The sequence below is a fragment of the Gallus gallus genome, chromosome 2 (genome assembly GCF_016699485.2).
Source record: "Gallus gallus isolate bGalGal1 chromosome 2, bGalGal1.mat.broiler.GRCg7b, whole genome shotgun sequence".
Taxonomy (NCBI): Eukaryota; Metazoa; Chordata; class Aves; order Galliformes; family Phasianidae; genus Gallus; species Gallus gallus.
In genome coordinates, this window is record NC_052533.1 from 115,323,728 (window position 1) to 115,349,074 (window position 25,347).

The window sequence follows — 25,347 nt, forward strand, 5'->3', positions numbered from 1 at the left end:
GGCTTTGAAATAGGAGTCCCAAACTTTACTGAAGGACAAGCTCAGTAGGCAAGCATGCAAGCTGGTGTGCAAGCTTGCCTAGTGGGGAGGGTGCTGTGTTGTGTTTAGAAAAGGGTATGAAACGCCTGTTTCTTTCAGTGTGTACAGATTCCCTGCATTTTCATTTCAGCTTGTAAAGGAATATCTTCTGAGAACTGTATTTGCTATTTCCCAATGGAAGTCTGAGGCTGACAGCTAGATGATTTGTCGTTATCAGAATACAAATCTTTCCCTACACTGTCCCATTAAGGACTCTTCTTGCTGTCTCAGTTTGCACTGTGGCTTTAGAAGAGCTTTACACTCTTGTTTCTCTTCCTTCCTTTTAGGATGTTGCAGGTTTAGGCTCTTGGATATGGAAACTTGGGTATGTGGGTTTTCTTTTCAGTTTCAGACTGAGGAGCTAGCCAGAGAAACCTTCAGCTTTTCACCAATGAGCTCAAAATTCACACTACAGCATCCTGATATTCCAAGAAACGAAAGATCATAGGATCATTAAGGTTGGAAATGACCATTAAGATCAACTAGTCTAATCATCAACTCATCGCTGCCGTGCCCACAAAACCACATCCCTCAGTGCCCCACACATTTCCTCTTGTATGGGGTAGTTATATAGTTGTTACTAACTGGTTGAAAAAGCTATTGCATCTCTCCTCCTCTTACATTGTATTATGAAAATCTGAACTTCCAGTGTAGACAAGATAACTTTGTAACCTGGGGATTTTAAAGAACTGTGTTTCAGCAAGCAGTAAGTACGTCACAAGAACTTTTCCGTACCTGTTGTAGAATATACGGTTTGTACCCACTTAGCACAGAGATGTGCTCACCTCAGTATTTGTTCAGAAGCAGAGCGCAGCACGCAGTCGCACGTGAGTATATTTGTACTGTTTGCCTCGTGGGAAGGTGTGGAAGGGGAAGCAGAAATGGCTCTTTTGCTGAGGACGGGAACAACCCACAAACAACTGCCGGCTCCCTCTCCAGCCAGCTCGCTGGGACATTTTTATAATTCTTGTGCTGTGTTGCTGGAGATCTCCAATTAGCCTCAAACCGGAGCTCGCAGCTTGTGTGCGAAACAGGCAGCTGCTGGCACGCAATCTTCCCCGAAGTTGTTTCCTTTCCTTTTTCCTGAGATTTAGAGCAGGGAGGGGGGGAAGGGGTTGGAGTCACATGGATACGGAGCTTTTGATTAATGTCCAAGTCTGGGCTGCGGCGGAGGCTTTCCAGCCTCTCAGCGAACGGGGCGAGCTGGGAACCAGTGACCGCTCGTTTCCTCCAGGCTGCGTCCCCTTCCTGACGGGAAAGGAGCGCGCACCGGGCAGACTGCTCGCCTGCGGACCTCCGGCGGCTCCAGAAGTCGGGGCTGGGGCTGCTCTGTGCTTGGGCACCCGCTGGGGCCGGGCCCGGCCGCGCAGCTCGACGGGCTCTTTTGTTGCTCTCGCCGGCAGCCCGGCTGCGAGCCCCGCTACTCCGCGCCGCACCATGACGGAGGAAAGCAAAGGGGAAGGCAAGGGAGAGAGCGGGAAGGACTTGGAGAAGCAGCTTCGCTTGCGCGTGTGCGTCCTCAACGAGCTGCTCAAGACGGAGCGGGACTACGTGGGCACGCTGGAGTTCCTGGTGTCGGTGAGCAGCGCGGGGGGCTCAGCTCTCCTCAGCCCGCGGGGAGGTGGAGGGGCCCTTCCCCGCCGGGAAAGGCGTTCTCAGCCGCCAAGCTGCGCTGAGGGGAGAGCGGGGCTGAGGCGCTTCGAGACGGCGGCGGAGGGGGTGCCCTCCGGCTGCCCTCCTCGGGAGCCCGCCCGGATGACCGCTCTTCTCCGGGCACGGGGCTGAGGGGCGCAGCGTGCTGCGTTTCGGTCTGTCCCGGCTGCTGGGCTCGTGTCCGTTCTGCTCTTTGCAATAGTCCCCGAAAGGCATCGGGGCGGGGTCAGGCGGGGACGGAGGGGTGCTGGTGTGGAGCAGCTGCTTGGCGTTAAAGCCACATGTGGCCTCGTTCCTGTCTTGTGATGCGGGGTCAGCTGGAAGGTAGCACGCTGTGTGCAGAGCCGGGCTGCAGCGGCCCTTGGTTCCCCTGCAGCCGGCTGTCGCTGTGGGTGAGTGTTGTGCCAGGTAGCTCCCAGCTGGAAAAGCAGAAGTTTTCATCCTCTGAGAAAAATAGAGGAACAGTGATGTTAACAGATGTGCATGGTGTTTCTTTTGCACAAAGTGCCAGAGTGTCACCTCAGGACCTCCTGAGATGAGTATGTCCAACTCATGGAATCATTAAGATTGGAAAAGACCACCAAGATCACCAAGTCCAACCATCAACCCCTCACTACCACCATTGTGCTGCTAAACTGCATCCCTCAGTACTCATCTTGTTAAATTTGCGGATCTTTCACAGTAGCCCCATGTACTTTCCTCTCCTCCCCTGGCCTACTGAAGAGGGGAAATCCTTCATACTGCAAATTTCCTGCTTTGCTGCTCTGAGATCTGTGAACTTTCAGCTTATTATCATGAAAGAGGAAACTCTCAACTTGGCTGTGACAGGGAGAATAAAAGCACAGGCAGAGGAGTGAAATAAGATCTACAGGGTAGCTTATTTTCCCCATATGTTTATCCTCAGCAGATCCATGAAAAATGATAAAGTGTCCAATATGTTTTCTATTTTATTTTATTTCTTAACATTTAACATGCGTATTTGAGAAGGTGGCTGTGCAATTGTGTTTTATTTTGTTTCCTTTTAATGATCAGATTTTATCTACTGTAAAAAAAAGTATGGAGGAAAGGAGGAACTTTGGAGTTAAATATGTAGTTCTGTCATGGTTTTTTTATATTAATGTTTGTGAACAGAGCTCAAGTGATAGTTCAGAGATCTAAATCCTTCTCAGGGAGATGTCATGCTCTTTAATTGTACCTTTTCCTTGGTTTGAGGAAACACCTTGTGAGCTTTCTCTTGGTGTGTCTACTGGGACTGCTGTTGAGAACAGCTGTGGTGGTGGATTTTGGGAGGGAAATCACTCTGGAGAAATCTCCACAATGGACATCAATCCCATCTGTGTCATTACTGTGCTTGTTCTTTGGCTGCTTCTTGATCCAGAGGCTAGATCTTCTCATCACAAAGTTGTCCTAGGGCACACAGAGTGGGTTCCTTTTGGATGAAGATGAAACATTTTCTCTTGGAGCATGTTGGATATTGATGAGTGTGGACTGGAACCAGACTGAAGTGATTCCCCCCACGTAACAGTGTGGGATCTCAGTGATGACTGTTTGTTCTGCCCAAATCCTATCCTTTTTTGCAGGCACCTTGTCAAACTAGAGATAGCTGAAGATGTTAAAGTTCCAGTGAAAATTAAGAGCTTGGCTTCCAGGTTTCAACAGTGTCGGTGGATCTCACTGTGCTAGGAGCTTGGTTTCCTTTATGAATGAGAAGCTGAAGCCATTTATAGTCTTTTTTTATAGTTTGCATGAAGTTAATAGGAACTGGAGTATTCACTTAGATAAATGGAAAAAAAAAACCCAACAACCCAACAAAAAACAAGTGTGGTGTCAGGATTAGGGCTTATTTCTTCTGCAGGGTTACAGAATTTAATGTTTTATGATGTGTATTTTTCCTATGGAGTTGTAGCAGAGGACGAGAGCTAACTTTTCACCCATTTGGACTGAAATTGTCATTTTGTGTGCATACCCAATTGAGAAAGCAGTTATATTAAGAGACAGAAAAATTCAATTTTCTTCCATCCGTTGTTCAGGGACAATACGTGTATGGGATTTGTGAGGAAGTGTGATGCATGTCATACCATACTTAGCTCTTGTTCTTGAGTACTTCGTGCATCTTTTGAAGAGGATTCGATAGCATGTGCTACCCTTTGGCTGAGACAAAACTATGCAGTTGCAATGGGCAATATGTATTATAAGCAGATGTGGAAGGGAAGTGTAAGCCTGATTTAACTGCACAGTGGGAAGAGGAGACCCGTGTTGCTGATAATCATGGTGGGGAATGACATTTTACCTGCTACAGACAGTGGCTGACTGGAGAATGAGGAGTTTTAAGAAGGGAGTAGCTTTAGTGGTGTATGTCTACATGAGAAATGCTTTGATCATTTTCCTGGGGGTTGTCTATTATTTGTTAGAATTATTTAGGTTCTTCAATTTATACTGGAATTAAAAATCATCTCTCCAAAGACAAGTTTCTTATTGGTTATTTAAAATACTTCTGTTATCCTGTTCCTCTGATGGTTCATTCTCCAGTTGGTTTGTGTATTCTGTCAGAAGTCTACAATCCTATGAAGTGCAAAGCAGGTTTAATAGATTCATTATTTGGCTAGATAGATGGAGTGAAATTGTTGCCATGTGAGGTCATTACCCTCTTCTTGGTTTTATGCTTTGTAAATACAGTATTGTTTTTAATCTGCTTTCATCACAGATCACATCAGAGTGAAAAGATTTGTTTGAATTAATACCTCTCTTTCAGCTCTCTCGAATCTTCCAGAAATAAACTATGTTAGCATGGTGTGTTGATGTAACAATTTTAGGTCCACCTGAATGAGGTCTGTAGATGTACATGAGGTGGATAGACGTAAGTCCCCCAGTAGTAAGAGCAATGTAAGAGGGAGTAGATATTCACAGGAGATCAGGAAGAAAAGCTTAAACTTTTCCTTCAAACGCTTAATTAGAATACTTGGACTGTCATTTTGATACCTGAGTTTTTGTTGTTAGCATTCAGCATTTCTTGAAATAGCTGTATCTACGGATAGAAGAACTTAGCTGAGGCACTAAAGCATTTTTGAAAATTGTATCTACAGGTGCAGTTTATTATTACCTATAACATGAAGTTTCTATTGCAAACTATTAATATTTCACTGGCTAAAATAACAATTGAGATTTGATGCTGGATCATACTTCTCTGGTGATCGTGTCATCTTCCAGGAAAGAAAGCTTTGTTTTCCAGTGAAATGGGGGCTGTACCCAAATAGAAAAGAATAGAGGGAGAACCATTTATTTATTTATTATTTCTCCACCAAGTTCTCTCTAGAGGGGATTTATACCTTATCTATTTCATTCTTTCCAGAGAATGTGAAAGTATATATTTAGCACTCTCTGTAAATATAGTGAAAACTTCATGTTTTCCTTTAGAAGTAGCATGATTACTTGAGTAAGGCTAAATAAGCTTCTCCAAGATTATTGATCCAGTATTTTATGCTGAGGAATATACTTGTGGTTTTAATGAATTACTAAAAAGTTTATTGTAATTAGCTTTATGCTTTCTTACAGAGTTTCCTTTGCTCCATAAATTGGGTACTCATCTGAAATCTCGACGTACCAGTAGTAAAGAGACCAGTAAAACTAGAGTTGGAAGTTGCTGAGAATTTAAAAACTGCTTGATAATAGAGAGGTGCTAAATAGTGGCTGGCTTAATTTGTCACCTTGTAACTTGGGTTAAGGCTTAGTTATATTTTTATTTCTTGCTGATATTCAATCAATAAAGGCAAACCAAGGTACGTTGCAGGGATATAGGCAAAATACAATTTGTTAAAATATATTTAAGGGAAGAGATTCAATTCAAGAATAGAAATCAGACGTGCATTAGATCTGCTACATTTGGTACTTTTGGGGGAAGCTGCAGAAGTAGAGTTTATATGTGATAAGGATTGCTTTTCTGATGCAGTTCTGTGTTCTGGCAAATTTGACATTGATAGGAATAGAAGCAGATGTCAGCAGTTGTGTAAGTGTTCCAAAGCCCCATGGCATAAGCCCGGGCAACTTGTTAGATCCTGAGGCAGCTGGAAGAAAAAGACAGCCAGTTATGTAGAATATAGCATGGTTTACAGAATCTCTTCATGTACTTCTCTGCCAGTTAATTCTCCAATTTGAAGTTAGTTCTACTAGATTCTACTCTACTATCTTGTCTCCCTTTTGCTTACACTGAAGTGAAAAAGTGTTAGTTTTCTGTGAATATGTGCTCTGTTAAGAGAAACAGAATCCTTGCTTTTCAATGGACATGAAGAGATTTTGTTCATAAGGTTTATTGCCCAGCCTTCGCAGTGTCTGTGTGACTCCTTGGGATCTGTATTTCCCTGCCACACTGTGCCTTTCCTTTCTCCTGTCTCAGTAGGTATTTCTCTGATTGTTTATCAGACTAATTAGTTGGACAGGTGATTAATAGTAATTGAGACTTCACATAAGCTTTAGTCAAATTCAGCACTACCACTCCAGATTGGCTGTGGATGTTGTGTCCTGGATTGAAACTCCCCAGTGGTTATGCTAGATGATGCAATTCAGAGTTGGACCTTTGACAGAAGAGCCATTTTAAGATGATCTTTTATGGCTTTGTTTTTTTTTCTATGCATGAATATCTATGTTAAACAGGTTATGTTATATATATCTCAATTACAGTAATGATTAGTAACTTCATAATGGTTTGCATAATTACTTCTAATAAAAGGGATTTAAATGAATGGAAGGGGAAGGGTTTTGGCTGGCTGCATTTTTTGATAAGCTTATGTGATTTCCTTTCTCTTCAGGAAAAGAAAAGCAACGTTCTGTGGCTACTTCATCATAAAAAGTCAAAAGGAAGTGCAAGCACAATTACCATAGAAAGTCAATATCTTTTCCATTCACTTCCAATTTCTGCTGTTTTTAACACGTCTAAGCATTACAAAATACTGAATATGGTATTCTATTCCTATTTGGCTTGGTTGGCTATATCAATTACACCACCTGTGGTCTTTGTCAGAGTAGGGGTAACTGCTTAAAAGCTGTTTATTTCTGTTAACCCCCATCTTCAACATTGAAAGCTTGCTTTGTAGAGTGAATTAGCAAGAAGAGATTACTCACATCTCTGCTAGCTGAGCACAGAACCTTGCACAGTTTGAAGAAGGTACGACAATGGCAAAAACTAGTTTTTTTTTGTTTTTTTTTAAGTATTTTCAAGCATGTATCTATCTTATCTTGTTTGGAAGCACAGTTGTTTATCAGTAGTGCTGTATAATTATTTAATACATTTCAATGCACTGGTGTGGGCCCTGAGAGTATGCTTAGGGACAGGCTACAGCTGGCATTGAAATGATAGCTGTGAAGGCTGACAGAAAGGGCTTTCAAAAATGCATTGGTAGGAAAAAGGGGCTAAGGAAATGCATGCCTATTCCTCATCGGGGCAGGCCTTGTGAAGGGGGATGTAGGAAATTCTCAGGTACTTCATACATTTTCTTTTGGAGTTCTCACAGAAAAGGGTTTCCTGTAGTCCTGTTGAAGCCCACTTGCAGATTTTGTGGGTATATGTTGTTGTCTTCAGCAGAAAAAAAAAAAAGCACAGTTACAAAGCACATAAAGTAAGTGGATATACAAAAGTCTGAGACTTAATGGGATGCATCTGAGAGAGCTGGCTGATGTCATTTTGAGGCCTTTATTTTATCTTTGAATGGTCATGGAGGTTGTGGTGAGTTCCAAAAGACTGAAAATGCAAGTCTCCAACCCAGCTTCAGGAAGGTCAAGGAGGAGGATATGGATAAGTATATGCTCATAAGTCTCAGCTCATTCCTTAGGGAGATTATACAGTCGGTCATCTTCAGAACAGCCTCCATGCTGTTGAAGGAAAAAATGGTGATTGAAAACCAGCCACTGGGACGTCAACAGGCTGTAGCAGTGTACTTGACAGGAGCTTCATGAAGTTCAGTGAAAGCAGTAGAACTCCTGCCCTGAAAGAAAGGGCTCTCTAAGTGCTTGTGTGTAAGAACTTGAACAGGAGAACACCTCTGCAGTGCAGAAGGTAGTCAGCATTCTAGGCTGTTTTAGCCCGGGTATTGCCAGCAGATTGAGGGAAGTGATTCTTTTGCCTGTCTTCTTGTGAGCCAAGTTTTGGCCTCCTCCTTTGAAGAAAGAAATTTCCTTACTGGAGCACATCAAGAGTAGGGCCAAGAAAATGATGAGGGTCCTAAAGCATGCTATCGGTGAAGAGGCTGAAAGAATAAGGTTTCTTCTGCCTTAAGAAGCAGTCTCAGGAAATTTTTATTGCTGTCTGTAATTGCTCCCTGATGGAGGTACGGAGAAGATGGAGCCACATTCCTCTCAGGATATGCACTGTAGACAAAGGAGATGCAATGGAAAATGGGAAATTCCAACTCAAAATGAGGAGCAAAATACTCTTTACTGTGAGGTTGGTCTAGCACTGGAACAGGTTGCTCATAGGCTGTAGAATATCTATGTTTTGTTCAAAGCTCAGCTGGGCAAGACTTTGCAACCTTTCCTAGTTGATGTTGCTTTGATGAAGTGATTGGGCTGGATGAACTCTGGAGGTCCCTTCCTACCTACATGACTTGTCAGTTTAGCAGTTTATTGATATGACAGGGAAAAAGACTGTCTTGAAGTTTGAGCTCTTCAGGGGAGCAGAATTTTGCAGAGTTATACCTCTTCTTTGTTTCCTCTGTCCTCTGATATTGCAGTGCAGTTGGACAGGCTATACCATTCAGCAAATGAATATTCATAATAGTAGAGGAAACACAGATAACTTTTCCATTGTATTACCTTTCTTCAGGGAACAGATAATCTGGCAGTTCTGAAATATTTTTTTTGCGTGTTCAGAGATCTCTCATTGCATTTCTGTCATTAATAAATCAAATCTGAGTAGTTCTACAAATGGTAAACTTAGAGACGGAACTTGATTTTGTGTCCCAGAGGAAGTTTGCGGCTGAGCCAGAAATATAATCTCATGTCTTGATTCCCAGTCCAGTACTCCAACAGCAAAATTGTCCTTTCCCCTTATACGTAGTTGATGCTGGAAGAATGGATATCTGCTTGAAACATCTGAGAAAACTTCAAGCATAACTCCTGAAAGTCAGTTTTATTTCGTTCAAGCTTTACTACTCCTGTAGTTCTTTCATAGTCTGTTCACAGCTCAAGTTATCACATTCTAGGGACAGAACTGAGATATTAGGCTTGATGTTCTCATGAGCTGGACCATAGAAAATTCTCAGTATTTGAAACTTTAGCCTCTTGAGAGATACTAAAGACACTTCTATTTGTGTCAAAAAACAAAACAAAACAAAAACAATACAAAACAAAAAAACCCAACAAAACAATCAAGAAGATACAATTGGGCAGCAGCGATTCAGAGTTTAAAGGCTGGTCAGGAGTTGCTGGCTAAGGACAATAGCTAGTGTCAAACACTGTGCAGTCTGAGAAACAGCTCAGAAGGTGACACTTCGAATATACGTGTGGCTATGACCTCTGAGTCTCCAGATGAAATGGCTGGTGTGTATTTCAGGAACTGCAATTCAAAAAGGCTAAACTGTTGGAGAGTAGTTTCAGTTGGGCTAGACTTGTCCTTGTAATTGCTGTACTTGTTGTAAATGTCCAGCTCTTTGAAAAGCCTAATTCTTTGCCTTACTGACTCGGAGTTGTGTTCATAGAAAGCCTGCAGCAATTTGTATCTTGGGGCTTGGTTAGGAACAGTTTGCTGGCAAGCACCAAAAGGTGAGTTTGGAAGCCAAGTGTGCTTTAGAACACCTTGTCATGGGCACAAATTGGTGAAGTAGATGAGATACCTGTATTTGTGTCCTCACTGCTCTTTGCTCCTCAAATCACAACAGTTTTAAAACAAACTGGTGTTATACTGTTATTCAGCTAAAAATTCTAGATTAGGAATTAAGTTAGTTGCTGATTACTAGGTAACAGTATGAAAGTGGAGTAACCACTGAAACTGATGTTCTTCAGAAAATGTACCACAGGAATCAGCAACATTGTTTTATATTATTGAAAAAAGCTGGAAAGTACTAGATGCAAAGCTGAAGAATGGAAAGTAAGATTTCTCTTCCCTACCCTTTAATACACTTTCAGGATGTTCTCAGGCCTGTGAATTTAATTGGCCGTGTTTTTACTTCTTAATCCCAAATGTAAGATTTTGGAAAAAATCGGGCACTAAAAGCACAAAGCTATAAAGTTGAAATGATATACTGTGTAACCAAGTGATTGATCTCTGGGATACTATAAATTTGTGTAACAAGACTGGAAAATCACTTCATTTTATTGCTTACTGTGTGCTGTTACCTTACCCAAGGAATTTAAGCATATGGTGTATCCAGATGCCTAGCTGAAATAGAAGGCAATATGATGCTTTGAGATGTCCTTGGATTTTGTCGTGTGAATGTGGTAAAGGGGCTTGACTTTAGAAGTTGGAGGCATTTGTGACTGAGATAGGGAAGCAATTGGAGCTCTACATTGTATAAGCAGTGCTTTCATTAAAGAGATGTCAAATCCTTACATGATAGACAGCAGTAGTGGCACATACCTGCAGAGTTGATGTTTTGTGAAATGTTCATTACTGATTAGTGCCTATTTATTCTTTTGTGGTCTGGGTGGAGATACATTTTGCAGAAGCCATATAAAGCAAGAAGATGGTAAATAACATCCTGTTTCATAAACAGCCAACCTAAATTTTAAGGATAGCTACTTCCTTCCACTTCAGTGCCTGTTGTTTTTGTTCTTGAAACCTTGTAAAATCCACTTAAAATGCAGTGTATGATACAGTAGAAAACTTGCAGCGTAAGATACAGACCTAAAATGAAGTGTTGGAAGGAACCTGTGAATTGCTGTGGTACGTTTAATGGTAGGTCTGTCACAGTAGTTGGTTTTTTTTTTTTTTTAAACAATGTTAATGAGTAGCATTATTTAAGGAAATCACATTCTTCCCATCCTCAGACATCAGCATTTTCAGGGCTGTCTGTACTGGAGTTTGGATTGGAAGGTCTGGATGCGAACTAAGTAATCTCTGAGTTTGGCTTCTTTTTTTTGTCTGTAGTTTTTTGACATCAGTACCTTCTGAATGTTATTCCTACAACATAGTTTCTTTCGCTCATCTCAAATGTCCTTGCTGAGAAATTCACTGAGTACTTTTGTCAGTATTTTTCTTGTCTAATAAATATATTGGTACCTCTGATTTTCAGAATCCTTTGGAATGAACTTTTTTGGTGTCAGTGTCATTGATCTTGACTCCAGTTTTATTAATATTTCACACCACAGTTTTCAAAGGGTAAAAATAAAATTGCACACAAATGTGTGTAATTAGCACTTTAAGCTCTGCTTTGCTCTTTATTAAAGTATCAAAAGCAATATTTGTTTGAGGCTGGGGAAGATGCTTGAGGTATGAGTTGTAATGACTGTTTACTCCTTTTCAGCATTCAGTTTTGCAATGTGAAAGTGTGTGTGGGGGGTGTATGGGCTGAACCTCTGATTGACCACCTGAGGCAAGCACTGAGTCAGCTGCAGGAGCACAGGTGAAGGCAATTCACCCTTGTGACTGGAAGGGGTGGAGCCTGGCTCCACCTCTCCTAGACCCCATTTAAGGGCTGACTGCCACTGAGGAAGCATCTCTTCCTGGAGATCACTTCCCGTGGAGTATTTGTGAGCCTACAACACTGGTGAGCACATTTTGTTTATATCTGATTATCTTTTCCATTGTGGTATTCTTACCAGCCTAACTTCTCTGTATACTGTATAACATCTGTGTACTTATTTACCGCACAGGGGGAGAAAGGTGTTGTAAATGGGCTCAGTGAAGGACAGAAGTAGTCAATTACAGTAACAAATGAGAAAAAAGAAAAAAACCTAAAACAAAAGGCAGCACCTTTGAAACAAGTTGATTATATGTTGAGATTACCTCATAATGCAATATTTATGTTAGTTAATGCTGGTTTTTGCAGTGTTAAATGAGGTGCCACTCATTGTTCCTTAAATGGTGTAGTTGGATTGTTCAAGTGAGTGTGGCTAGTAATAACGTAGAAATGCAGTTGCTTGGATGTCTTCGTATGCAGTCAACTTGAGGTGTGAAAATATCTTTGCTCTTTGTTTTTGTGTGCTCATTTGCATTTTTTAAATGTGAGGTTTCAATAATTATCAAGGAAGAATTGAGGATTTTGTAATTAAAGGAGGCAAAATATGAGCTGTCCTTAGATTATCTCAAGTTTACAAGTGAAAGATGTTTTCAGGATGATGTGGCTGATTTAACAGTTTGGTGACAGTTTGTATATTCCTTGGTAATGCTGCAATATTTTTGGCAGAGTAGAGGTACTTAGAAGTAGCCATGGAAAGACTGTATCTGTTTTCTTTAAGTAGGAAGACTTTTTTTCTATGAAGTTGTTTGTTTCAATTGCACAATACAACAATTAACTGCCACCAACAGTAATGTTGAAATTTATGAATGGAAATTGTGAAATGAATTGGATGTGATTCCTGTATTTAAACATATTGTCATATACTTGTAACATACCAGCCCCTTTATGTAGCCAGGGTTAGGAGAGTGAGGTCCTGATGGTAATAACTTGAAGTTTTGTTTACTTCAAGGTTCCTCCTCATCCATTTATCTCTTTCTCACTGTGTGAGATCCTGTTTATTAAGAATAATGCCTGGAAGTTGGCAGTTATATTCTGTATGAGTGTGTTAATTTCTTCCCATATGCTGTGAGGTTTTCCTCACAGGAAACAAAGGGACTTTTTCCCATGTTTAGTTGTGCTGAACTGTTCCAATAGTTAGAGTGGACAGAAACAATGGGAAGGAAAGTTTCCTGTTTTGTGGCTGTGCAGATATTGAACAGTTCTTCAGTTGCAAAGAAGGTAAATCTTTCTTTGTTACGACTATGAGTACAGAAGGAACTGATTTTTGATAATGTATGAAGTTACTGTAGTGTAATGAAAAGCAGTGGTTCATTTTCTTAAATGTTTTACAGGCTATTTACTGTCCATTCTACCTGCCTTGTTTATATTTCAGTATTTGAGATTGGATATTTTTAATTAAGTTTCAGAATTTGATGACGCTGAGTTGAGTGGTGCAGTTGATGTGCTAGAGGGAAGGGATGTCATCCAGAGGGACCTGAACAGGCTTGAGAGGTGGGCCCATGCCAAGCTCATGAAGTGCAACAAGGCAAAGTGCAAGGTCTTGCACCTGGGTCAGGGCAATCCCAAACACACGTACAGGTTGGGCAGAGAATGTCTTGAGAGCAGATCTGAGAAGGATTTGGGAGTGTTGGTTGATGAAAGACTCAAAATGAGCCAGCAGTGTTGCACTTGCAGCCCAGAAGGCCAACCTTATCCTAGCTTGCATCAAGGTGTGTGACCAGCAGGTTGAAGGAGCTAATTCTGCCCCTCTAATGTGCTCCCGTGAAACCCCTCCTGGAATACTGTACTCACTTCCAGGGCCTGCAACACAGGAAGGACATGGCGCTGTTGAAACGAATCCTGTGGAGGACCATGAGAATGGTCAGAGGGCTGGAGCACCTCCCCTGTGAGGACAGGCTGAGAGAGCTGGGGCTTTTCAGCCTGGAGAAGGAGACCTTATAGTGGACTTCCAGTACCTGAAGAGGGCCTACAGGAAAGCTGGGAAGGGATTTTTTTTTTTTTTACAAGGGCATGCATCATCAGGATGAGGGGAAATGGCTTTAAACTGGGAGAGGGTAGATTTAGACTAGATGTTAGGAAGAAATTCTCTACTGTGAGGGTGGTGAGACACTGGAACAGGTTGCCCAGTGAGGTTGTGGATGCCCCCTTCCTGGAGGCATTCAAGGCCGTGCTGGGTGGGGTTTTGAGCAACCTGGTTTAGAGGGAGGAGGTGGCTTTGCCTATAGCAGGGAATTGGAACTAGATCATCTTTAAGGTCCCTTCCAACCCAAGCCATTCTGTGGTTCAATGAATTTCTAATTGTAAGTTGCAGAAGGGAAAGCTCTAAGTTTCATCTTCATAAATGCTTAAATCTATTGTGCTGTGTTTAGAATGCTTTTGAGTGGTTGATGAAACAATTATATTAAATAATATTCATGTTTTTGTGACTGCTGTGGGTATTACTGACTCCCTCAAAAGGGAAGCAGAGGAGCATGTAGGCTTGAAATCTTTTCAAGATAAAAGGAGTTGAGCCACACACTTTTTTTTTTTTTGATGTACTATGCCATGACAAAAGCTAGTGAGTAGGTGACACAGCAAATATAAACATGAAATTTTCTTCTGAAGCTAAGGACAAATGAGGCTGATACTGCTACGTTACATGGTGTGTTTCTCCATAGGTAGAAAAAAAAACCAAATCATCTGACTACCAAAGAAAAACACCGCAGAAGTTCTTTAGGTCATGATTCAGCCTGATGAGTTTGTAAGAAATTGCTTGCCCTTAAATTTCCCTCATGTAACTTGGTAGAGATGGCTTTCAACCGTGGTTAAATATTTTTCTTTCTAGTTGGAGCACATAAATGAAGAGCTGTAAAGAAGCTGTAGTAATTTTACAATTCGTTGTTTCCTTCAATAGACCAGGTGAAGAAACTTCATATTAAGTTGAAAAAATTTTAAAGTAAACTTCTGGTATATAGTTATAGTAATTTATAATCTGCTACAATATCAATTTTTAAATCAGTAATTTCTCTTGTTTGTACTCAGTTTTTGCAAGTAGTGAACTTAGATCTTGTAGTGCAGTTGTCAAATGAGGATACTTATAGTCCAGGGTAACGTAGGTGTCCACATTTCTTTGTAGGACACTTTTTCAGTGAGAAATGGTTCTGGTTGTGGAATTCTTTCAGACATTTTCTTGGGCCTAAGTCAAAAATTTCAGCTGAATCAATAACAAGGAATTGTTTGCTATCTTCTGAAGCGTCTCCTATTTCTCTGTCAAATCTATTTTATATACAAAAGCAACTTTTTTTTTACTACAGATATCAATGTCAGTGTTAGATAAAATACTCAATTTTCCTGCCACTGATGTTTATGCTGGTTTTATGTAGGTTACTGTATGGGATGTGTAAGCTAGTACTGTTTGTTTCTGCTGGCAACTGCTGTGTCATGAAAAATGAGGTTAATTTAGGCATCTTATGAAAAATGTGAGCTGGAAATATACTGGGTTAATTATTTTTCTGCTCTTTGTGTACTGTACTGCACATTTTTCTTCCTGCGCAATAAAGGCTATAATGTCTATTCCATTCTCTTTCCTGTTCCTTTGCAGCCACCAAATAGCTCTGGGCTAATACAGTGCATCAGCCTTTGACTAACCCATTGAATTCAAAACCTTTTTAAGAGTAAACATTTCTTGTGTGCTGGCTACTAGTAATGGAAGGAAGCATTCGCTGTAGTTATCCCCCAGATGTCCAAAAGGAATTTATCAGTGTATTACAACGCTTCCGGTTATTGACTCTTCTTTCCCCCATTTATCCAAATTGTGATATTTTTCTTTTGAAGGAGACAGTCATGTTCTTAACAGACAACTGAAATTTAGAGATGGGTGCATTAAGTTTTATTTACTTACCTTTCAGTTGGAGGAGGTGATATTATTCTTGGTAGATAAGTGGATTTGAGAGAGGTGCGTTGTTCAGTGGCAGTAGGACAGCACTATGGATGGGGAGCAAGTATTTGTGCATTGAATATTCTTACTTGAACACAAAGTCTTGCAGAGTGAAACTTCTGAGGTTTTTCTTTTCTGGTTAATGAATAATGTAATGAAGAGTGAACATACCACAGGCAACCAAATTTTAAACTTAATTCATTCTTAGGATTTTGAGAGAAAAGGTAACATAAATGTTGCAGAGAAGAACTAAGAAGAATATTTTCGATCTCTACAGAGCCTCTACTAGTACAATGAAAGCCATGATTTCAGGGGATTTTAAATTTGTGTCTCTGTGAATTTTCACAGGAATGGCTAACATCAATTGATCAAACCTAAGGTACTAAATCCTAAGCATGGCGCTTCTCAAGTGGAAATCTTAATTTGACCTAAGGCCTTCACTAGTGTGGAAAATCTGAATGTTTTCTCCACCTAGGAGAGGAAACAAGAAGCTTTTATCAAATGGGAACCAGTAAGCAAACGAGCATGCAGGTAATGAGACAACGCCAGAAGTAGATTTCCTCCTGTAGTGGAATCTTGTTTGTTTGTTTATTAATGGCTCAGGACCAACCTTGTTGCTTCTGTGTCAGAAGGAGGGGGCAAAAAACCCTCCAGTTGTTCTCACTGTGTTGTTTTTTTCCCCATGTATCTCGTACTGCTTTCCCAAAAATCAGAATATCTCAATTTCATACCAAAATGTGTTGATCCCGGTTTCCCCTTACGATATTAAGAATTTGTAATTATGCTGATCTCAAATAAGGCTTTGTTTTTATTTACGGAGTGGGAGAATAAAAAATGTAGAGTGCATATAGGAAAAAATCTCAACAACCTTCATCTTTAGATATTATTAGAAATGTCTGCAGAGTTGCATATATTTGTCTTGCACAGGAAAATTAATTTCAACACCCACAATTTCTAGCCATGTCAAATAAAAATTGAATTATGCCATTCAGTTGGGTTCTGTGTTGCAGAAAAATCAATACTATCAAAGCGAGACTGTATCTGAAGGTAGTATTTGTGGATATCTGCTTGGTTCTCTCCTTGCCTGGAATATCTTTTGTTAGTGACTGTCTAGTTGTGAATCACAGACTCATAGAATTGCTTGGGTTGGAAGGGACCCGAGGATGATCAAGTTCCAACCCTCCTGCCACAGGCAGCAACTGTGACTGATGATCAGAGGGCTGGAGTACCTCTCCTATGAGGAAGGGTTGAGGGAGCTGGGATTGTTTAGCTTGGAGAAGAGAAGGCTCTGGGGAGCCCTCATTGTGGCTTTCCAGTACTTGAAGGGAGCATATAAACAGGAGGGGGAGTGGCTGTTTACGAGGGTAGATAGTGGGTACTATCTACCCACTGCTTACGAGGGTAGATAATTCTGGGTAGCTTTAAGTTTGAAGGTGTACCTATTGACTCTAGAAGCTTTCTCTTTAAATGTCTTGAATTTGATTAGGGAGAGTGTGAAGGGTGAACTTAACTGCCTCCTGCTGACATATCTGCAATACTGCATCTGTGGCTACCTGTGTGTGAGGTAGATGGACCTACTGTAGTGCAAGAAAACATAACAGGACAGCAGACCAGCTTTTCCTGTTGAGCAGGAGCAGTGGTATGAGAGCCTAAATGGAGAACAACTGGTAGGCATTGGAAACCTGGCTGAGATTCTGTGTTAGGAAAAGGAGAGGGTAGGTTAATTTGAAGGCACTGTAGAGAAAATAGCAATAGGAGAATAGAAAACAGAGTGCTTCCGGTGTTGATAGTTTAAATACAAACTGGTGCCTTTCAGTGACACGTGTGCTGTGTGTCCCATGTTAGCAAATGTTTGCTGGATAGTGCTTTGTTCATTTTGATTTGAAAAAATACAACCCTCTCATCTGATGTCATGACATAGTATTTAGAATTCTTTAGATGAAAAAGAAAATTGAAATATTTGATATTTTAATACATTAGATACACATGTATATATTACTATGCATATTATATTTAAAATATATATTTAACATTTTAATGTATTCTGCTTGTTTTTAATCACTCAGCATGAATGAAAAGGTTGTCTGCGTTGTTTTATGGTCAACTTGCTGAAGCACATAAATAATAAACAGGTTGGAAGCAAGTATAGATTTTCACATGTTCCATCAGGAAACTGGCACCTTCATATTTCACAGAACTTTATTAAATGTGGGGGAGAGGGTTCCAAGGGAAAGGATTTGTTGAGGCTGTTTTGCTCTTGTTAGAGAACTGGCTTTAGCGGTCGAGTGCAAATACAGTCAGCTTCACCGAGTGAAAAGCTCGGAAGCGCTGGGTGGAGGCTCAGTGGAGGCCTGCACCATAGCTTCCCATTGACTCAGTTTGCACTCAGTGTTCTTGGCACCCTGTGCACTGCTGCACTGATGCTACTGTTCATCTGCCATCCCTCATCTCTGTGCAGCAGATGGGCCTATTCCAGCTGAAAGCCACTGGCCTGAGTGGGGCTTTCCCAGTAGCTACATCTCTGATAGCCTGGATTCCTCTGGTACCAAACCATAAACTGGATTGAGAAAGATTTGTCCTCTCTTCAGTGCCTCTCCTCCTTCATATCAGAATGTGGGACAGAGGAAAAGGAAGCACTGCTCTGGCCCAGCGGGTGATTTACTGCTTGGATGAAGTGATGTCAGGAGGAATAAACAGCATAAGGCAGATGTGTGATTTACAACAGACTGACTGGAGTGTGTAGCGATAAGTGCAGAGTCAGGAAGAAGAAGTGTAAGAACAGAAATCAACAGAACTGTGAGCCAGGGATGCATGGCGAGAGTGGAAGTGGTGAGTTGTAGGCGGGAGGAGAAACATAGGAAAAGCCCATAAATTGCAAGCAGAAATCAATACATAAGAACACCTGAGTGCACTCTGCATAAAGAAAACTTGGACTGAAATTCTGGGTTCCCAAGTCCTACTGCTTGTTCCTTGGCTATTTGGAAATAGTTGTGAAACACCAGGCAAGAGCAACTTCTTGTTCAGTTAAAAGAAGCAGTTGTCAGAGTTTGTGGTAGTTACCTGTTAGTCCATTGATGTGGTCTGTATTTTATGTGTCAGAATGCATGTTTCTGAGTTCTAAAAAAGATATTAGCATTAGTTCTAAAAAAGATATATTAATATTAGATATTAGCACAACTACTGGAGGACAGGATACATCACTGCTCATATAAAGTGAGTTGGGCAGAGGCAGCAGGACATGATCAGTCCTTGTTGCAGTGGCGTTGGCTGATTCCTGCTGAAGTTCTGCTAACCTTGTTGCTCTTCGTCTTAGTTCTTTTTAGGAGCAAGTTTTTTTCTGTGTAGGATGTACTTGGTATTGCAGATGGAGACATAGCCTGTGTGTATACTGTCTCAGTATCATAACAGCCCAGTCCCCAGTCTTCCCTTTCAGTTATCTGAGATGCTAATCCTCACTCTGCTCCTTGTGATGGTCATCAATTTGCTTGACAAATCCCAGTTTTTGCAACAACTAGGGAATATCTGCTTTATTGAGGACCTGCTATGTGACAAGGAATGAGAGAGATCACAGTAAAAGTCCATTGCATTTACAGTACAACTTCTGATATGAAATGTTCCTCTAAAGACAGATTTGAGTCCTGTTTTTCAACTTTTGACAAAACACCTCATGCTGCTCTGCATGTTTGCTGTCCCATCTTTGTCTATGAGATGAAGAGATACTACGGGCTGGATGGAGAGATGCAGCTAGGGGAGCTGTCTCTGGATTTAGCTTGGTCCTGTGCTTGGAAAAGGTTTCTGGTACTAGAGGTCAGAACTTTTCCAATGTGTTCATTTTGATCTGCTGTGTTGTTCTTATATTACTGTTAAGTTAATGTAGGTTGAGTTCCACAAGAGTGAAGTTCTGTAGGAAACTAGGATGTTTTTGAGTAGTTTAGCAAAGTAGAAGTGTTATTTAATGAAAAAGACAAAAGCCCAGGGGGCTAGCATTATTAAAATATCTGCATTTGGGTAGGTATATAGAACCCATTTTCTCCTGGAACAGAAAAACATGATGTTACACCAAGCCGTTTCTGAAAACTAAGTGAGAAACTTGAATTGTATGGTAGGAAGTTTAGTAAATTCACGTTTTAAATGAGACAAAGTAATATGGTATTTTGTGGAACATGAAGGTATTTCTTGGTTGTCCTAAGTATCTAGATTGTTTAAAATTGTTTTGATGAGACCGGTATTGAAGTTGTTCAGAGAAGGAGCATTTGAACATAGCTAAAGACAACAGAAGAGCTAAAGCAATATGTATCTGAAACGGACATTGGTTGTTCTCTGGAATTTTTAATGGCCTCTTGCTCTTAAGTTAATTAAATGAATTACTTGGCAGCAGCTGGTTCTTGATCTAGATCCAGCAGATCTAAAATGTAGCTTTAAAGGGCTTATTTGATTAGGTAGGACATCTATCACCAATTTAGAAACAAATGTAAATTCTGTTAGCCTAAATAGATTTGGTATTATTTGGTATCATCTGCAAACTCAGATGGCTTTAGTGTTTTAATCAGAAACATGTGGTAGTTGATGCAGGTGAATAGAAAAATAATGGCTTTGCTGTTAAAGTAATTGTATGGTGATAAAGTTTTTTTTGCTTTGTTTGTTTTTTTCTTCTTGATCAGTACATCCTCATACAAAGCAAAGCAGAACCTGTATGAGGCTGCGGGGTACGGAGTCTCTGGGGTCAACAGTAACTTAGGAAAAGTATGCGGCAAGGTCAGAGATCAGTTTGGGGCCCATTTATCAAGTGAACGAGCCACAAGGGCTGCCTCACCGCTGGTTCACAAGTTGATTTGGAAAACAGGAGGAAAAGCAGCAGGATGGAAAGCACAGCTGAGATTTCTCAAGCGAGTGCATTGATTGTGCTGAATGCCCTTCTGGGTCACGGTCCTTCCACAAGTGAGCGGCTGATTTCCCCCAGCTCTGGTGCAGAGGGAGCGCTGAGGGCCCAGCAGGGTGGATGGAGGGGCCTGTGGAGCAGGGCATGTGGCTCATGCCTCTTCATTCACAAGCACAAGGGTGGCACAGGGCCCAGACTCTTCATAGAAGTCCTGCACAGCACCTTTCAGTCTAAATTCATGCCACTGATGAGATGCAAAAGTTTCTTTTCATAGCAGCCAATTCGTTCCAGTGAGCAGTGAAACATAACATAAAGTATAGAAAACACATCAAGCAGTTGCCAATTTCTAGGCAGATTAAACTCTTTTTTTTTTTTCCTGTAGCTGAAGTATGCTTACCATGTAGATTTCCCTAATCATGACTTGTTTTCAAAGTTAGGCACAATGGCATAGTGAGCTCTAGTAAGCATTTGGTATGCTTTGAAACTTTGCTGCCTGGCTAATTAATGGGATTTCAGCTTGGAGGATGGGCAGCGATGCTTGTGGTGGTGGTGGTGTTTTTATAAAGAAAAACTCCATGGAGAATTTAGAATAAAGCTGTAATGACTGGTTTGATTGTAATCAGCTCTTGTCATTTTAACCTTGAAAACTATCCATACCTGTTTTCACATGTAATGGTTTTGTGTAGCTCTAATTAGAATTGTATAAATTTTAGTTTGTGGTGTTTTTCTCATATTATGCTAATGAATGAAAACTGTTAATTGGAACACCAGCTACTTCCTGTAAAGACAAAGAATGCTGTAGGTAGTAGAAAAAATTGCAAAAAGCATTACCATTTATTAGCTACTAAGGCTCTGAAGATGAAAGTAGTCTCTAGGACTCAGAAAATGAATCTGCTTACCAGATCTCAAAATACGTGGAGCAAATCATCTTCTACGGTACTTTTACCAGTTTGGTTAAGGTTGAATAGGTCTGCAACGCTATAAATGTAAGCAGAATTTTTTCTTATTGTTTCTCAAATGCCTGAGTAACGGGCATTCTTTAGAGACATTGTCTTTTTCTAGTTTTGTGGCTTGCTTGGCATGGTCAATGTGATGAATACAGTCAGGCTTTGGGTCAGTTTAGGTCTTAGCTGTTATGTAAAGTGAAAGAAACTAGGAATAAGTCTGAACCAAATTTTGCAGAGGATTTCTGTCCTCTTGGCTGGTAAGAAAAGATACTAGAAATTCTTCCAAGAAACATGGTCAGAAACATTCAAGTAGCGATACAGTTATGGGTTCAGTTCATGAGGAAAAAAAAAAATAGTTCAAGGAATTAAAGACGATGAATCAGAATAAAAGATCTTAGTGATCTAAATTCATAGGATGAGTTAAGTATTGTGGTGCCCAATCGTTCCTAGTCTGGCTAGAATAAAAGGACGTTTGTTTATTATTGCCATCTGAGGACATTCTTCTTCCCCTCTACTGCACTAAGCTGTCTGCATTTTCTTATGATGGTTAAAAATGGAAGTCTTCATAATTGAAATATTTGTGTAACTGTGTTGTTTAGTCCTTAAACACAGGCAACTGTGCTGAAGTATGATGGAGAAGATGGTATTTAAATTATTTGCATCCAGTTGGAAAGTTTTTTTTGGGAGAAAAAGAAGGACAACAAAATGTGCATGGAAAAAAAAAGTGTCTGTAACAGTGTCCTGGATGATGATTAGACTAATATTTCTGCCTTATTTTTTCAGTGGTAAGAAGCGTTCACATTGTTAGTGGAACCCAATTAAAAATAATTATGCTCTGTCATTTTCCTGAGAGACAGTTTGGGCTGCGGTGATACTCCATTCATTTCTGTGAAGCTTAGGATACAAATTGGACAGCAATTTTAGTTTTTCAAATGAAATGCGTTAAAGATGTTTCCATTAATATATTTGAAATGCAACACATTATACCTCACGTTTCATGAATCTTGAGTTGAAGGTCAGAGAGTTAAGCGACTATATACAATGCCTTATGAAACTCAGTGTGTTAGTAAAACTGCTTGAATTCTTTATCTGGAGCACTGTGTCCGGATCTTGAGCCCCAGAAGAAGAAACACATGAAATTTTGGAGTGGGTCCAGAGGAGTGCTATGAAGATGGCCAAAGGGCTGGAACACCTCTCCTGTGAAGAAAGGTTGAGGGAGTTGGGCTTCTTTATCCTGGAGAAGGCACTGGGGAGACCTCATTACAGCTTTCCAGCTCTTGAAGGGAGCTTGTAAGCAGGAGGGATCTGGACCTTTTACAGTCTGATAGTGGGAAATGGTTTTAATCTAAAATAGAGGAGATTTAGATTAGATGTTTGGAGGAGATTTTTTGCTCAGAGGGTGGTGAGGCAGTGGCATTCAGTATTTCATAATCGAAATATTTGTGTAACTGGACACAGGCTGCCCAGAGAGGGTGTGGGTGCCCCATCCCTGGAAGTATTCAAGGCCTGGGCAACCTGACTTGTGAGTCAGGGGTGTTGGAAATGGTTGTTTTTAAGATCTCTTCTAATCCAAGCTACTGTGTAGAATCATAGAATGGCTAAGGTTGGAAAAGACCCCCAGGATCACCCCATCACCAATGGTTCTTGCTAAACCATGTCCCTCAACACAACATCCAAACGCTCTTTGAACACCACCAGGCTTGGTGACTCCACCACCTCTTTGGGCAGCCCATTCCAGTGCCTGACCACCCTTTCAGAGAAGTAATTTCCTAATGTCCAGCCTGAACCTTCTCTGGCGCAGCTTGAAGCCATTCCCTCTAGTCCTATCACTAGTCACCCAAGAGAAGAGGCTGACCCCCAGCTCACTACAACCTCCCTTCAGGCAGTTATAGAGAGCAATAAGGTCTCCCCTGAGCCTCCTCTTCTCTAGACTGAACAATCCCAGCTCCTTCAGCTGCTCTTCATAAGGCCTGTTCTCCAGACCCCTCACCAGCTTTGTTGCCCTCCTCTGGACACGCTCCAGGGCCTCCATGTCTTTCTTACAGTGAGGGGCCCAAAACTGGACACAGTACTCAAGGTGCGGCCTCACCAGGGCTGTGTACAGGCTGTGTACAGCATTACTTCCCTGTTCCTGCTGGCCACACTATTTCTGATACAAGCCAGGATGCCATTGGCCTTCTTGGGCACCTGGGCACACTGCTGGCTCATGTTCAGTCTAGCGTCAATCAACACCCCCAGGTCCTCTACATGATTTATTCCCCTGAAATCCAGCAGGCAGTTGCAGAATGTCATCATTATTTGTACCTTCAAAAATCTGTACTCGAGAAAGCCAGAGTTATTTGTGGATTATTTTTTCTAGTGATGCTCCATAAAGATAACTCATTCTTACAGTTCTGCACAAGAATACCTGGCCTTTTATGTATATATTAGCAACAAACTATTCTGTTTTCATTATTTGTAAGTATTTTCAACCTCAAAAATGTTTATTCAGTAGAGCACCTAAGTATTTGAGGAGCGGAATATACTGTTTATTCTTGGTAATGATTCTGTATTTTTTTTATCTTTTGAAATGAATACTTGTAGTCCACAAAACATCATTTCAGTGCTTCTGTGTGAAGCCTAAAGTTTTTCAAAGATGGTCATGAGTCTGAGGACAGTGTCCCATTGAAACTTAATGTGAATTAGAGATTAGATCCAATTAGGTGTCTGATATTCCTAAAAGGAAGTCTTTCAAGCATTTGTGTGCATTCTAAACAAAGTTGTTCACAGATGACTGCAGTGCAGACATCCCATACTCTTAAGAGTTGATGCAATTAGGCAGGCAGCCTGCTGATGATCTTCACGTTCTTTAGTACCTCCAAACTCAAAGGTCTAAAATACAGGTTTCATTGTGATGTTGCTTCCAGGCAAACCAAAACACCAAAAGGCACCCACTGTTTCTATGTAAACCTACTCCATGGCACCATAAATACCCGTGAAAGCAGAGGAGCTAAGAATACTACAACAGTTCAACACTGAAAAATTGTTTTGCTTCTGCAGTGAGTTTTAAAAAAGTATCACACAAGCATCATACTTCAAATGTTACATTTATGTTATACTAAAATGTCATTCACTGGTAGAAGTCTGTAATAAGGTATAGTCATGATATCCAGATAAGCTTACGTTTAGCCTTTATTGTCCAGTATGAGGATTGGATGATCATAACTCAAGTATTGCATTCTTTCTTGTTTTAAGTTGCTCTAAAACAAACAAAAAAAAGTTTGATACTTGTAATAATATTGATGGCATAGATTTTTATTAATAGGAATTAATAGAAATTAAAATGTCATTTATGATGTTGCATCAGTGTTCTTTGAGTTAAGTGACGCTTTAGTCACAGGTAAAAATTGGGAAGAGTTTTGAGTTTTTTCACTTCCCACCATTTAAAGAAATGCACATAGGAAAAAAGTATTTCCAAAATAAAATACTCCAATCAATTCAGTTAATTGAAGAAGACCTCAGAGAAAGGAACTTGTACTTTTATTCTACTTAGCAGCTCGTGGTATGGTAAGGAAGTCCAAATTTATGGTTAAACTTAATCATCTTTGGAATTTGTTCCGTAGGCAGAATGCTAACATTCGTAACTGTTTATTTCCTGTCTTAATCTTTCTGTAACTTTTCTTACAGCTTTTTTTCCTTGACAAAATTACTTTTAAATACATGGCTCAGTGGGTCATTTCCACCACATATCTCCTTCAGAGATTCATTACTGTTCGAGGCTGATGCAGTGTGCTTTCAACTCTGAAATTTCTTGGCTTACGTGTGCTTACTAACAGTCTGACATTCATAAACAATTAACTGTAGATAGTGCAAATGTTGATGATACTAGGAGTCAAAATGCTTACCTAGTAGATATTTTTGAAGTAACATTTTTTTATCAATATGCTATTGCAAATTGCCTCGGCTCTGAGGTGATAATCACTTATGTTCCTTTAGCTTGTGAGGCAGTATGCAAAAGGTAGAATTCAATAAAAAGCAATGAAAATTTCTTACTGTGAAGAAGCAAGCAATTGTAATCTGTTCTTAGCTCCTGTTTTGATTATAGCAACCTCCCTGCTGCCAGAAAGCCAACTGTATCTGGGGCTGCATGCATCAAAAGATGCATGGCCAGCAGGTCGAGGGAGGTGATCCTGCCCCCTCTGCTCTTTGCTGGTGAGACCTCACCTGGAG

The 25,347-nt window shown here is 40.6% G+C and overlaps 1 protein-coding gene across 1 annotated transcript in view; it reads left to right on the top strand.

Moving 5' to 3' along the window:
• The first annotated feature begins 1,247 nt into the window (after window positions 1–1,247).
• Window positions 1,248–25,347, top strand: part of PREX2 (phosphatidylinositol-3,4,5-trisphosphate dependent Rac exchange factor 2) — a 172,753-nt gene continuing 148,653 nt past the window's right edge. Inside the window, exon 1 of the mRNA XM_418285.8 lies at window positions 1,248–1,656. Within this exon, the coding sequence (XP_418285.5) occupies window positions 1,516–1,656 (141 nt within the window). The 5' untranslated portion in view covers window positions 1,248–1,515. The remainder of the gene's footprint in view (window positions 1,657–25,347) is intronic.